General features: G+C 40.6%; 1 protein-coding gene across 2 annotated transcripts in view; it reads left to right on the top strand.

The window, feature by feature from the left end:
- Positions 1–16,191, top strand: part of LOC121911706 (protein kinase C epsilon type-like) — a 99,475-nt gene that overhangs the window by 64,905 nt on the left and 18,379 nt on the right. For both annotated transcript variants that reach the window (XM_042433482.1, XM_042433481.1), the window contains exon 11: positions 9,740–9,894. In XM_042433482.1, coding sequence (XP_042289416.1) covers positions 9,740–9,894 — 155 coding nt within the window. The remainder of the gene's footprint in view (positions 1–9,739; positions 9,895–16,191) is intronic.

Here is a 16,191-nt window from a genome sequence, read left to right as displayed (position 1 = left end):
ATGTAAGCGGAGGACAGCGGCGTGACGCAGGATGACTGTGTTTCCTGCTCTGATCTCAGATGCTCTCAGCTCTGGTGTTAAATGCAGTGAAGTCAGTTAAACTCTTGTTTAAACAGACGTGTACCAGCGTCTCTTCTTCGTCTCCTCTCCTGCCGTCCAGCGTGATCATCTCTCCGACCGGCAGCACTGTCGGCAGCCGGCAGGAGAGACAATCTGTGGTTCGTTTTCACATCACTAACAACGAACAACACGAGTCCTGCAGGTCAAACACGAGGCTCATGCAGCTGTCATATCAGTTTAACGCGGGGCGGCTGCTCTGCAGGTGATTTGACTGTAACTGCGGTAACCAGGTAGAGATAAGCCTCCTGAATTTGCACCCAAAATGCTGTCAAAACATTCATTTACAATTTCCACCGCAGCTTCCATGAGCGTTGACGTGGAAAAGGCAGAAAAAAAAGGCGCATAGATGCGTGAGAGAGAGAGAGCAGAGTTAAAACACCTCGATTAACCATCAGAAACTCTCACTGCAGAGTGAAACAGATGAAAGAGCAGAGAGACTTAACAGATAATTAGAATCTACCCACAAAAAAATACACACATACATGCAACACTCAGGAAATCCAAGACAAACATTTTGCCTTTTTTGTTTATTTGCTTGTTGGTTTGTTTGCTTTTTCGTTGTTCTTGTTATTGTTGCTGCCTTGTTTTTTTCTCTCTCTCTCTTTTTGTATCAGTTTGTTTGAGTGTAGTTTTCCCTGCTGTCAGTCATATGTTGCTTGTTCTCATATAAAACCAGATAATTAGAACAGTTATAATTCAAATTAAAATAATCAAAAACTCTCTCTTTCAAATCAAAAATCCCAAGATATGAATGGAAAGTATTGTTCTTGCAACTATATAACTTTATAATCTTATTTTTGACTTAACCATGTCATGTGATGCTACTCCAGTACACTTTAACAACAAATATTACTGGCCACACAGTCCAGTCATATACTGGGTTTTGACCTGGTCCTGTTCTGTTGAGGACAGTCCCAAGTAAAAGTACAGTATGAGTATAATAAAACTACTTAAAGCTGCTATAATTGATGTTTTTCATTACAACAGTGTCTCAAATGACAATGCTTAATGTCTAATGTTTCACCACAAGAGAGTGAATAATGGACTTAAATTAACCAGTTGGACAGAAACACGACTTCAAATGAATGATAATGTTGCTCCGTAACTGCTGGATGTAGAAACGAGCGACTGTTTGCCAGATTTTCACCATATCAGCTTAAAAGGTGATGATATGTGGACATAAAATCAGTTAACGCAGGTTTAAAGTATCTGAAATTTTCAGTTGGTGTACAAGGTAAAAACCTGTGTAAAGGTATAAAAATAAAAGTAAAATGTGCGAAAAATTTGTTCACAAATCCAAATTTTCTCAGTAAAGACACGATACTGTAAATAAGCTCAATTAAAGATCAACAACATCTGATAAACGGCTTCATGTGTCTCTCTCCATCCCTCCTGGTGTGCTGCCTGCTGACACATGTTCTCAGTCTGTCTGCACTGTCAGACGTACAGACAGTAAACACACACGCACACACACACACACACACACACGTATAACTCGGTTTCATCAGAGCATTTTTTTTTTTCTGTTGCTAAGAGATGTGAAAACCCTCAAGACACATCCTGCACAGGACAAAAGCAATCATCCACCTCCTCTGCTTCTTAAAATCCCACAAACACACACACACACACACACACACACACACACGCTGCACTCCCACGCACTTGATCAATGGCTTTATAAGGACCTGACGTTCCTAGAAGTCTGTTTCTCATGAAACTAATCAAGACAAACTCCTCACTTACAAATAGGCCTTTTTTTTTTTTTTTTGGACCAATGAAAACGCAGCGTTCTGCTCGTTTGTTTTTACGGGAACGAGGAGTAAGAAGATATTCAGTGGGGGAACCAGCAGCCCACAGCGTGCATTGAACTCCTGTCAGTCATTGTGAAGAACGACAGTGAGAGCAAATTTAGCATGCAAGAACAATGAAAACACACACACACACACACACGCACACACGCACGTTGTAGGCACATGCGGTCTGCTCGGCCAAATATGTGTCATTCCTGAGCAACAGAGTTGTTCGTTTCAGGACTGCAGTCATTAGTAGAGAGATGTTTGCTGTTCTTGGGATGCAGTTCAAGCACACACACACACACACACACACACACACACACACACACACACACACACACACACACATCTGTAATCCTATACTTGTGAAGACTCACTGATGTAATGCATTCCCTAACCCTAACCTTAACCAAGACATGAAGATGCCGAACCAGAGGGGGCAGATCAGAGAATGCTCACTATCTGTCTGTCTGTCTTCTTGTATGTAGATGTATATATTTGTGCACACACACACACACACACAACTGTTTCCCAGGTTGAAAAAGAAGTGACCCAGTCATATCTCTGTAAGGACTGGGACCGATATGTCTCGTAGCGAGCGTTCACACACACCAAAAACAGCCCTGCATGTTGCCCCGCTTTAGTGTGGGTGTGTCACTTCAGGCACCGGCGACACATGAAATACAATCCAGGAAGTTTGAACAGATCCAGGAATTTGAAACCTTATCAGACACTGCGCAGCAGTTTATAACACTCAGAGACAGGATTTTTACTACTACGGAGCGTCTCGTTGGATATGATTGTTGCATTGCTGCAGAAGCTGAGCCAGGTTCATCTTTTTTTTTTTTTTTTTGCTGCGTCGGTATCCGGGCTGCAGCACCAGACTGGTGTCACTGGAATGAGTGAAAGGGGCTGCAGTGTTAAAAGAGCACTCCACCAGTTTAACACTGCACTCATCTAACGTCGACGCGCTCACAATAGACAGCTAAAAAAAAAGATTAAAAAATCATTGTTTTTATTCCACACGTTCTTCTTCCCTGTCAAAACCCCTGGCGCCTACATTACCCACAGTGCAAATGGAATCGATTCACTTAACTAAACAGATGCGGGTGCGTATGCTAGTGGTGGCTAATGTATTCTGGAGCCTCCGGCAGAGATGAGGAGTGAGCTGATAACCTCACTTCTTTTTTACTTTTCAAAGTAACTCTTCAGCCCCAACCGACGCTGACTCAAGCTTCATCCCTGAGACAGTTCATCAGATTTCACACACCTCCCTCTGGACACACTAAAGCCTTTATAGTGCTTCTTACACACATGTAAAACTGGTGAAGTTCCCCTTTAAGTAGTTACTGTAGCTTCTGTGTAGAGTGACAGCTTTTATTTATGTAAAAAATATTGTATTTCACATAAAGGTGACACAAACGATGTTGCAATCTTGTGACTACCTCCATGCATGAAGTTATTTTTGGTGTAGTTTGCTGGTATCACACACTCGATAGCTCCAAACTCCGTCAGCGTCCGTCTGCTCGGCGCTACAGGACAAAATATTCTGGATGTGAGTCCAGTGGGCCACACACACACACACACACACACACACACACACACAATACGCTCTGTCCTCCAATTACAATCATTTCCTGCAGCCATCATCTGTTGAAGAAAAAAAAAGAAAAACTTTTGTCTTAAAGGTTTTTTTTGGACAGTGTTTGTAACGTTTACAAGGAAAGCAGTGTGATAAGCTTCCATACAACATTAGCAAAACAGTGATTAGACAGTGTGGAGATGTGAATCGAGGCCACAGAATGAAAAGCCAGCGAGTTGACTGAAATCACTGAGGGCATCTTTACTGGGACGGCTCTGTGTGGTAATGACTAGCAGCCAAACGGTAATGGCTCATAATGTTCCGAGGAAAATAGGGCAGCAATTCACTTTTTTTTTTTTTTTTTTTTTTTTGTTTCTGTACACGGACAAAAGTTCAAATACCACTTGTTTTTTTTTTTTGTTTTTTTTTAATTTTCTTCCCAGTTTTTGACTGATTTTGATGAGCATATTTACTGTAGCTTCATGATCAGAGCTCATACAGTCAATCTAATGTTATATAAGGGTTTACATCCATAAAAATGTTTAAATTGGACACTGTAAAGCTTGTATATTTACTGAGAAGTGCTTTACGTCATCTGGAATCTGTAGTTACGGGATAAAATAATAACATATTACTAATACTGTTTCCCACTTGAACCTACTGTACTTCCTCCTCAATACTTTTGTTCTCCCCCTCCCGACTGTCCTTCCTTTGTTTCTTCTTCTCTCTGACCCTTTTTGTTTCCTTACTCCGTCTTCCTTTCTCTTTCTTCCTCTCTTGCTTCTGTCCTGTTACTTGTTTTATTAATACTTTTTCCTTACATTTATGCTGTCCTTTTCCACTTCCTTCTTCCATTGTTTATTTCCTCTCTTCCTTCTCTCTCTCTGTCCTCCTTTCTTTTCTTTTTTTCTCTCTCTCTCTTGGTTACTCTCTCTTCCCTGCGTCTTTGCCTTTTTATTCTTGATACTTTTTTCCTACCTTCATCCTTTCCTTCCTTATTTCATTTATTTCATTCTTCTGAGTGTTTTTAACCACTACCATATATGATTAATATTTTTCCATCATGGTATTGATAATTAAATTCTACTAAGTGAAGAATTTGAGTTTTTTTTCAACCATAGATTTTATTCCCTGATGGAGGAAACACATGTGTGTTTCTGACGTTTTTGTGTGTGTGTTTAGTAGTTGATGTGGGGACATAAAACTGTTTACACACTGACATTACGTGGACTCTCCCTCCCTTTTAGGGTAAAAAAAGTCAAGTCCCTATAATGCAGATCATTAAATCTTATGGTGAAGACTTAGTTTACGGTTAAGGTGAAAGTTATAGTCCAGCTAATTCTCCAGAAAACAAGTGGAAGTCCACGTAATGTCCTCTGAAGTGATGTAAACATGACCGTGTTTACTTATAGGGAGCGAGGAGGGAGAAAGTGTGGGTTAATGGGTTCAGCGCTACATAAGATTCAAGTCAAGGCTTGTTCTACATACATTACAGCAGAGAGGCATAGAAAGGGCACATACTTTATCTCACACACACACACACACACACGCTGGTCTGATAACCATCGAGACGGTATTGTATGCGTTGGGTTGGGGATCATCTGGGTGTGTACCTATAGAACATGGAATTAATGTATGTGTGTGCGTGTGTGTGTGTGTGCGTGTGTGTGTGTGTGTGTGTGTGTGTGTGTGTTTGAGAGAGAGTGTGTGTGTCGGTGGTAGGAAGCCAGTATCTGTACATTTGTAATTACACTCAGGAAATGTTTATTCATGTTTGATTGGGTGGGACCAGCCGGGACTCTGGGTACATTTAAACAAACTATTTCGACATCCTGTTTAAAGTCGCTTTCAGGAGGAGCAGACAGAGAGAGAGAGAGAGAGAGAAAAAAAACTGAGGTGGACCACCGGCCACTTATGTAAGACCCGATCCTGACGGCAATTTAAACTGATACCAAAGAGGAGAAGAGAGCCCCGAGGTCAGCTTTAAAAATACTGAGCGGGAATGTCGTCGGATCAGGCACAAAGACCTACTGTTGGTCTGGAGGAACGACGGAATTTACTGGGATGAATTAAGGTCAAATTGAACAGTTAAAAACAAAGCTGCAGTATATGAAAGTAGGATGACGGCAAGAAACCAAAATCACCAAAAAACAAACCAAAAATCTGAATCTTTGACACTTGAATCGTTCCTCTTAGAAACGGATGATCTTTACTTTGCTCGGTATCAGCTATACGTGTAATTTCACTCAGTCATGGCAGGTGGCCAACTCTGAATTCCAACCAATAAGGTATGAATATCTTAAAACTGGGAAAAAATTGGTATCAGATTGCTACCCTGAGGGTGTTTTCAAACCTTTTAGTCATGGAATCTACAATTAGTTTGGGCAGAGCAAAGCAATTGTACCAAAAACCCTGTAGAGGAAGTGGTATCGGTTTGTTCTTTTTGGGAACGTGATCTGATCTCCATCTGACCTGACTACAAGGCTGCAAGTTTGAGCTAAAGAGCTCCAGTAGCTGGGTGTACTGGGATGTGGATGGATGGGTAAAATATTTGCTAGCAGCTAGCTTACCCGAGGCCTGTATCACTGAGGCCTGTATCACTGAGCCTAACACTGGCCGTCCTGGATAAACGTATCATGAAACTGCTCAGTGTGTTCATGTGAAAGAGGCAGTGTTGTTAATTACAAGCAACATAATCAGAACCATGAATGAAATACTTGAATATATGAGATGAAACATTCAAGTCAAATGTAAACAATATAATCGTACAACAGAATAAGAAGATATAGAAACACTAGAAATCATTCCCAGATATTAAAAGTAGACTAAGGCGTAAAATGAGTGTGTGAATGATTATATGTGAGTAATTCTGCTGTTTAGTTGGATAAATAAACTGTTTCTACTACTGAAGTGAAGAGTGGAAAAATAGTGAATGACTGATAAGGTCTATCTGACCCAAATGTTGTATTTAAAGTCATAAAGTCAATTATCACCACACAGTCTCATGTTATTCTGAGCTACAGTGATGGAATCCGAGTGTAAAACCATCCACACCGTCAGTGTCGTAAACTATCTCTCTGTTTTCTGTTTGTTAGAAGCTGGTTTTTAAAACCAGAGTGGATGTCTGGAACAATAAAATAATTCTACTGACTCATAAGAATATACAGTAAGCTATATTGCTCTTTTTTTACTCGTCATTTTATTGTAAACTCAGGATTTATGTCCATGTCGGGATCCTGTAGGAATAATGTCTCTTCTTTTCCAGTGATCTGATTGGTTAGTGGTCAGGGTGAGGTCTGATCCTCTGAAGTTAACCTGCTGCAGAGCACGTTAGCCGTTTAGCATAAGTTACCATGTTTTGTGATACTGGAAAACCCGAGTTAAGCCCAAAGATAGCTGGATAACACACTAATCCGCTCTGTTATAGACTCACGTGGCTTTTAGTGATGCATTTTGGTTCATTTGTGCATGAAAGGAAACTGAATCCAGGGGAAAAACATCATTGATTAGGACCGGAGCAAGAAAACAACAGGTTTGAAAACACCTGAATTAAGATATTCTCCATTCTCACACACATGTATTAAGAGAACTTTCTCATTCATTCTAATAAAAGTTGTTTTCCAGACACGTATGCCGGTTCAGGCTTCAACACGCTGACAGTGTATAACCACCCGACTTACTGGCGTCAACACACAGCAGCTGCCCAGAAATGCATTAATTTGATTTTATTCACCTTCTGGTTAAGTGGACAATAGCTTTGTTTTAACATGCAAATGGAAATGAGGGGAATGACTTAGCAGATCCTGTGGTTACTGTATATTAGTCACCTCCGGTTGAATTGTTATGTTTTTCAGGAGAGGCAGGAAGAAAATTCAGTTTTACAGGAACATCTCCTCTTAAATGACTATGTTAAGAAACAGGGTTATTGAACCTTTCTCAGAAAGTTGAGTAAGTCTGTCTGGGAAAGCCCTGACCTCACATCTGTGCTGTTCTGTGTTATTTTTGATGACGACTGAGTAAAATTCTCTTGAATTATAAAGTAAAAAACCCCGATTACTGTAACTGACAAAATAATTTTAAAGTCAAAATCACAAAACTTCAAAAGATAGTGCGACTGAGATCGAATTTCGAACTAATGATGATTAACATTTACCGAAATCTGAGATATAAGGCTTTTACCCTCTTCTCTAAAACTCCACAGATAAAGTCAGAAAAAAAACTGAGCTGAAAAAAAGAAGGTTATTCTGCCCGGCAACAGCGGTGGTTTGTGATCTTCTCTGCATGAAATCGATCTGCAAAGTCGGCAGTACAGCTGTCAGATAAATATGAGGAGAAAAAAGCACATTCAGTTATTAAGACTTTAACAATGGAAGCACTACAGTGAGTTACCAGTACAGTAAAGTAAACAAACATCAAACATCTATTGAGGCTAGGGATGCACCAGTCCAGCTTTCTCTTTCCTGATATCATTTTTTTTCAGATATCTGACGGCACAGAATACCAATCCGATACCAACGCTTTCACTTTTTCCCCAAATTAAAAAAAAAAACAAACAAAAAAACACTGTATGGAACTCTTTGGGATCATTTCTGTGTAAGGTAATAGGAATGCAGCGACACTAAAAACTGAGTTGGCAGCTCACTGTGATGTAATGAATGTAACTGACAGTGGAAACACTTAATTTTATAACAACACAGACAAAGTGTATTTAGTGTGGATCAGTCACATCATGGCTGATGCCTGACTGAGGTCAGTCTCAGTGTCCATACGGATCATATCAGATTAGTGCATCCCTCGCTGAGACTTTAGTAAATGTACCACTGAACATTTTCCACACTTCCTGTGTCTGAGGATCAGGTCTACAAACACTATATATACATCACATCAAGAAAACTTCCTTAAATGTGGTGTTCTCACACACACACACCGAGGCTTTAGATAGGTGAACGGTATCTACATACAGTGTGTGTGTGTCACCTTTCCTGCTCACACTGTGAATCCTGAGAACTCACACAATGGCTCAGAGGGACTCCTCCTGGCTCCTTATATACAGTGCTGTTTATATCTCAACCCCCACCAACACACACACACACACACACACTCTCTCTCTCTCTCTCTCTCTGTCTTTCTCTCTCTCTCTGTCTTATTTCCTATACGAAGAAAGCGAGCTGGAATTCAGGAAGGGGGCCATTTTCCCCCGGAGACCATTTTCAGTACCAAGAGAATAGAGCTCAGAGGGCGCGGTATAGGGTGTGTTTTTTGAGTGTATGTGTGTCACAGGAAGGGATCCTATGGGAGCGGAGACAATCAGTGTCGACCACATACAGCAGTTTTGTGGTTTGTGGTCTCTGTGTGGGACTTTATAAGATATAGAGTAGTCTGGATTTTACACCTCAGTGTCACTCAAAGTGACTATAATCTACATTTATCAAAATAACAGTGTAAATGTTGAAGGTGTCATTCATAGTGATGAACCTACAACCTACAGAGTTTATCAGAGACTCTGCAGCTCCTCTCGGCTTTACGGAGCTTTATAAGTGAGTTTCAGCTCATTGTTTAGCTGTCCGGCTGTAACTGTACTGATTCAGCTCTCATAGCGTCATTTTCGGCCGCAGCAGGCAGCTGTTTTCAGAGAAAAAGCTTTAAAAAGCCACTGTACACTTCCTGCTCAGCACCAAACGGCAAAACAGACACAGTTAGCTGTAGACTAGCTGGTGAACATAGTGGAGCATTTAGCAGCTAAAGAGCCAGATATTTCCCTCAGGAGTTGGTAGAGAGTAAAAACAGAGCTAAAAGAGAGTGAATATTGGACTTACATTCACCAGATGGACAGAAACACGACTCCAAAGGAATGATAATGTTGCTCCGTAACTGCTGGATGTGGAAATAAGCAACTGTTTGCTAACAAGCTCAACATATTAACTTGAAAGCTGATATGTGAGTTGTGTTCACTTCTTGTCTGCTGAAAACAAGTGGCCCAAAAAGTCAGTCAATGCAGGTTTAAATTTATATCTACCTGTTTCATGAACTCTCAAGTTTCAACATTAGTCTGGCTTTACTTGTCAAAAAGCAAAGGACTGACCTCTGTGAGGTGATAACATGGATTTTTCTGTTAGAATAATAATCTTCACTCTCGAACAAATCTGTATCAAGAAGAGGCCATTCATATCAAATGCCACTGTGTATACCCTTTAAATACAAAGTGAGTCACTTCCTCTCTCCCTCCCTCTCTCTCTCTTTTCAGGACCGGTTGTTCTTTGTGATGGAGTATGTTAACGGAGGCGACCTGATGTTTCAGATTCAACGATCCAGGAAGTTCGATGAGGCGCGATCCCGTTTTTATGCCGCTGAGGTCACGTCTGCTCTGATGTTTCTACACCGGCATGGAGTCATATACAGGTAACCGTGCTACCAGCGTTACCCTAATCCCTAACCTTCAACACATACCATAAGTATGCACTGAGGCCTCTATAGATTCTGTGTCGTTTTTCCCCTTTTTTATCCTCTATTTGTTTGATGTTATGTTTTTTTTTTCCTTCTTCAAACTGTAATATCCACCACATTAAACTGGATGTAACATTATTCCCTTGCACTTTCCAGGACTTTGCACACTTAAGTCAAAGCAGAAGTTTCAACACAAACTCTATTCCTTTTATCGTTTGATTTAATGTGAAACATGAATGTCCTGCTTATTTGAATTAGTGCCTCCAACTGAGACATGCGTCTCCATTACAGCAAATGTAGGAGAATTCCAGGGAAAAGATGAAAATAAACATTAACTGGAACTCCCACCGTAAATGAAGAAGATGTTGTAAACTTAAATAACGGAAGTGCACTGTTCAGAAATCTACACAGTGCTTCAGCTCATCTTGTGATCCTTTGTGACACTGTGGAGCCTGAATGTTCTGCTTATTTGACATACAGTAGATCCTCCAGCAAGACACGTCTTCCACAATATAAATGGTAGTTTTGACCACCAGCAACAAGGCTTAATTTGGTCCAAACGTGTCCTTTCATGCATATGCTAACATGCGTGTCCTGGTTAATCCAGTTCTTGAAATGCTCAACCCTTAAACTTGTCTGACAGCTTTTCAGTTGATTTGGCAGTCCTTGTTGTGTCGGTTGGTTGTTGAATCATCATTTTATAAACTCTCACAAGGTCAAAAGTGAGGTAAAACTGGAGCAAGGATCATACAGACCTCTGTGCTTTCTAGCTACCGAGGTGGACAAACATGGAAGCTGCAGTATCCGAATCTTTACACTACAGATTTGTACACAGCAGCATATAAAATTTTTACATTTCTGTTTGTGTATGGATTAATCAAACACAGTCCAGCATGTTAATGAGAGAGCTTCGGAGGTTTTGGGACGCATATTTTTGAACTTTGGACAGAGTCTGGCTAGCTGTTTTCCCCTTGCCTCCAGTCTTTTTGCTAAGCCAAGCTAATCACCTCCTGGCTCTAGCTCCATAGTACAGAGAATTATCATTCATTTGGAATCGTGATGCCGGTGACCTGGCAAATGTTAACTCAGTATTCACTCTCTGTTAGTTCTGTTTTTGCTCTTTACCAACTCCTGAGGGAAACACCTGCTCTTTAGCTGCTAAATGCTCCACTATGTTCACCAGCTAATCTACAGCTAACTGTGTCTGTTTGCTGTTTGGTGCTGAGCAGGTAGTGTACAGTGGCTTTTTAGAGCTTTTTTCGTTTGAAAACAGCTGCCTGCGTTTGTGACCGAAAATGAGAAAGAACAAAAACAAAATTGCAGCCAGACAGATTAGCAATGAGCTAAGACTCGCTAAACATGCTAATTCTCTTTAGGTTTGTTGCAAGCGACGCCTCTCTCATTACTCATTGTCAATCGATATTTTATTTTGAAAATATCAATTATAGCTGCTTTAAAGACGCTGTGTAGGATTTTAATATTCTGGCACCCAGCGGTGGTAGTATCTGGTATGACACTGTGGCAGTAAGCTATGCACACTGCTACCTGCCCCCAGCACATGCAACCAGGAACCCATTTACACCTGGCATTAAAGGGAAACTTTTTTTTACAGTGTGGGTAGTATATGCAAATGAACAATGTTTACTTTCCCTCCATGTAGCCTGCACCCAGCGCTCCCAGCTCATTTGCAAAAGTTTGGTGACTTTGGAGATCTGCCTTAGACTACAACTACTCTTCCTCATTTTCTGTAGTGGTACCTTCAAGGACTATCATACTTTTAAATACTTTAACGTATCAGCATATTTGGAAGAAAAGCAGTTTCATGATACAAGGCTGAATATTGCCTTGTGGAATCAAACAACAGTGTGGAGAAGGAAGCTACCACCACTGGAGGTACGTAACAATGCCAGGCCAAGAGAGAGGCACTGCAGCCAGGGTAGCTTTGCAGCATCGACCAGTAACCGGTGAGGATCATCAGAGAAAATGGAGACAGACTGAATACCCCGCGCTTCAACAAACTTTGCGGTGCTTTGTTTTCTGATGGAATATTATATTGGACTTGAATTCTGAATACAGAACAGCGAACAGTGACCGTGTTAAGTTACCTACTTTTGCGGTTGAGTCCAGCTTGAGTACAATCCGTGGTCCAGCTCCTTGGCGTCAAAAATAGGTCAAAGAAAGGTTGCAGTTTTTCACCTCTTCATCCACAATTGTTTCCCAAAACAAGCTTAAATGGAGATGGTAGACTCTGAGGTGTTTTGACTGTCCATCAGCAGCTCTGGCTTCTGTATAGCTGTGTAGCTCTCAGTAAGTTTGCAGTGATTGACATTATTGACTTATTTTACGATCCTTGCACACCACTATTATATATCCAGACTTGATGAGGAAGAACGTTTTGTAATTGAAAATAAGCCTCACTGAAGAGATATAATGCTGTTCAGTCTTGGCTAAACGGCCGCTGGATGTAAACAGAACATCAGTAGAGTCAGTCAGTCTGATTGGACGGGACATGTGCAATGCATTCTGGTTGTTGTAGGATTCCCCCTTAAGAGTGGTATGGGGAATCTACAGCCTTTATCTCAGTTTTCTTTAGTCGTAGGGCACCAAATTTCAAAAATAATAGCACATTTCTACTACATAGGTGACTTAGCTTTAAGAAATGATTATATTCATAGTGGTTGGATGTGGTGATCACAGCCAGGTGTAAATGCAATCGATACAGTGTGACCATATTCATAAGAAGAAAATCCCAGCAAGTTGAAAGTTGAAAGGTCACCTAACCAAACAAGTCTTCCATCACAAAAAGTGATTTAAAAATGGATGATGCCTGTTCTTGGCATTGCTTCCCATGTCTGTTGAAAAGTCTGCCAGCCCTGCCTAACCAATTTTCATATTGACTCAGATATTGAGATCTGATCACAGTGCAGGTGTAAACCAGGTGTAAATGCAAAGACTGATGGTTCAGATCAGTCATTATCCAGATGATGTATCCAGATACAAATCATATGTTACCTGGTGTAGACGGGGCCTACAGTAGGAGCCAGTGATACTGACTGAACATGAGGCTGATCAGCTGACTTCAGTGCTCTACCTGAACAAACTCATTGCTCAGTGTCATGAACTAGAGAGACCTGAGCTACCGACAAGGAACTTGGAATGGCTAGTTGCCAGTTTATTGGGTGCATCTGTTCAATTAATTGCAATACAGTTCAACATAAATGCTGACTCTGTGAAGCACCAAAGTTTTTGTCAACATTGTGTTTCTAAGCATCATTCTAAAGGGGACCTATTATGCTCATTTCCAGCTCTCATTTTTATTCCGGGGCTCCACTTAAGTAGCTTTGTATGATTCACAGTTCAAAAAACTCCCTATTTATCTTATTTAGGCCGTTTATGCAGCCCCTCAGTTCAGCCTCTGTCTATTAAAAGGCAGTTTTAGCTCCTGTCTCTTTAAGGCCCCCCTCCCGATGAGCTCACTGTGTTCTGATTGGCCAACTTTTAGGAAGCTGCTGCCCAGGGGTAGCACGTATCAGAGTCGTTTTAAGTTACCGTTAAGTTACCGTCGATGCAAACCCAACATTTCCTGCTTTACTGCTTCACATTAAAAGTTTTTAAATGACTAAACAACGGGTGACTGTTATTATGAAGAAATTGCAGGAAGTGAAACGTGTTCCTCACTGAATTGGCAAAGCTTCGTTAGTGACACTAAAAACCAGTCTAAATAACAAGAAATGGAGATATTGGGAGCTATTTCTTCAGCAGATCAGTTAGAAACAATGCATGAAGGAATAGTAAAAGCAGAAACAGCCACAATGACGATGATGTTTGATGAAGAGCTGCAGGCGACCAGCACACCTCCAAAAAGTAAACAACTTATTTTACTTTGCAGCGCTGTGTAATGGGAACAATGGAAAAATGCCATAATGTTAGCAGAGCAGAGCAATGAACTCGCACACTGTGCATGGAGCAGATGACCATATAAAGAAATCCATCACCAGCCGACATCGGCTCGGCCTGAAAGTAGGTAAATCCACTGGAAACCGAGCATTCAGAGCAGTCTGAAGCTTTTTTGCTCACAGGTTTTACTTCTACATACATTTACCTTTGACATGTTGGCACATTGTAATATTATATATATGTGACTGAGAATAAAGAAAAGCATAATAGGTCCTCTTTAAGGTACAAATTCAATGTAACGTTATTGTCATTAATCTTTACAATGCAGTAGAAGTTGTCAGGCGTTCATGGAGAAAAACAGCTGCTAAATATTATTGTCACGTTAAATAGTTTCTTTAGTGATGAAATTCAAACTCGTTGACTCTGTCAATACACTGTTTGTGTATGGGACAAAGTTACCTCACTGTTCTTCTACTTTGGGCACTACTATCTGTCTGTGTGGACCACTCAGTCATAATATCATTGTCAACCAATAGCAAACACACAGCTGGTCCCACAAAGCAACACGCAGCTCGAATCATAACACTATTGTGATGGACACGGTCGCAGTAAAGGTTCAAGCAGTTTGCTACCAGAAATAACTGTGATAGAAGAAAAGTGAGTTCTTCTTTCCGGTGTTTTCTCTTTGTGAATCTGAGGTTTGATTTGGTGTTTAGAGTTTCTCGTCATGCAATCTGTGTGTGTGTGTGTGTGTGTTTGTGTGTGTGTGTGTTTATGCCGTGCCATCTTTACTCAGTAAGGACAGTGAGTTCTGTTGAGGCTGTGTGTGTTTGTTCATGACGTTATGTCTCCTGCTCACTGACATCTGTTTTATCCTCTAATTTCAATGGTATTTAGCACACACACACACACACACACACACGCGCGTTTGTACTACATAAAACAGTCCTTAGCGTAACTCTAACCTCAACCATCACAACTACCAGTCACCTACCACGCTTAACCTAAACCTTAATTTAACCAAAAAACCAAGTCTTAAACCTTGAAAAGCCCTTTGAAGAAGAAATCATGACTAAAATGTCTATAGAGTCCAAAAATGTCTTCATTCTCCAAAAAAATTTAAAAATCCTCTCTTTATGAAAATGGCCTTACTTTCTCAACAGGTCCTCACTTTCCAGATAAGTCCTCTCTGTCCTAAAATGTCCTTATCTTCTTTTAAAAAAAAAGCCTTCAAAACTCTCTTCAAAAACTTCCCAACAAAAATGTTCTCACTTTCCAGATAAGTCCTCTCTGTCCTAAAATGTCTTTATCTTCAAAAAAAGCCCCCCCCCCCCCCCCCTCCTCAAAAACTTCCTAACAAAAATGTTCTCACTTTCTAAAAATGTCCTCACTGTTTAAAAATGCCCCCTCACTTTTCAAAGAAACGCCTCTGACAAAATTCCCACTTTCAAGGTCTTAAACTCAGACTGTTCCTCTCAAAAGTAACAAAAGAAGAAAACAGCTAACCTTTGATTGTGATCCAACTTAAACAAAAACTGAGGCATCATCGCCTCAGTAGAGTAAACAAATCTATAATTGAATGGCGAATATTTTCTTTTTCAGCTATTTTTGAACTTACTGTGGCGGATAGTTCGGGGAAAAACTTGATATTTTCAGCACGCCGCTATATTTTAAAATCATAGAGCTCAGAGCCAAAGACCAATAATAGGAATGTGACAATCATCTATTCCTATTTCCGTCAATCAGTCACCTGTTAATAGTTTTAGATTTCCTGGCACTCTCACACATGATCTCTCAACACCCAATTGCATCCTCATGAAAGCACAGCAGACACTTAAGAGGTTTGGTATGAGCACCAAAACTTTTAGCGCCGTCCCAACAGGCTGTATCACAGTTTGATTTGGCAACCTGTGCGCTCAGGACTGCAGTCTGCTACGAATGGCAGTAAAAACAGCAGGAAAAAAATCACTGGCACGGAAATACCACAACTTAATAACATTTACACCACTCGCTGCAAAAGGAAAGCCCAAAATATCATGAAGGACGCCAACCATACCGCTCATGTTCTGTCCTCGCTCCTTCCACCCAAAAACACGTTACATCATACGTCATATCGCCCGTCTCGCTAACAGCTTCTTTCCACACGCAGTCAGGTTGCTGAACAGCTGACGCACCCATATGCACTTTGTTGTCATTGTGTACTGTATGTTGTGTTTATAATGTATACATATGAATGCACTGTGTACATAGTCTATGTACGGTATGTCTGTAGGGTCTTTTTTGTTGTTTTTGGATGGTGTGTCCTCTTTGTTAAGTACCTCATAGTAGTTTTAATGCACATGAACAGGTTTTTCT

Source organism: Thunnus maccoyii, chromosome 14 (assembly GCF_910596095.1).
Source record: "Thunnus maccoyii chromosome 14, fThuMac1.1, whole genome shotgun sequence".
NCBI lineage: Eukaryota > Metazoa > Chordata > Actinopteri > Scombriformes > Scombridae > Thunnus > Thunnus maccoyii.
This window is presented reverse-complemented; position numbering and strand designations above follow the sequence as displayed.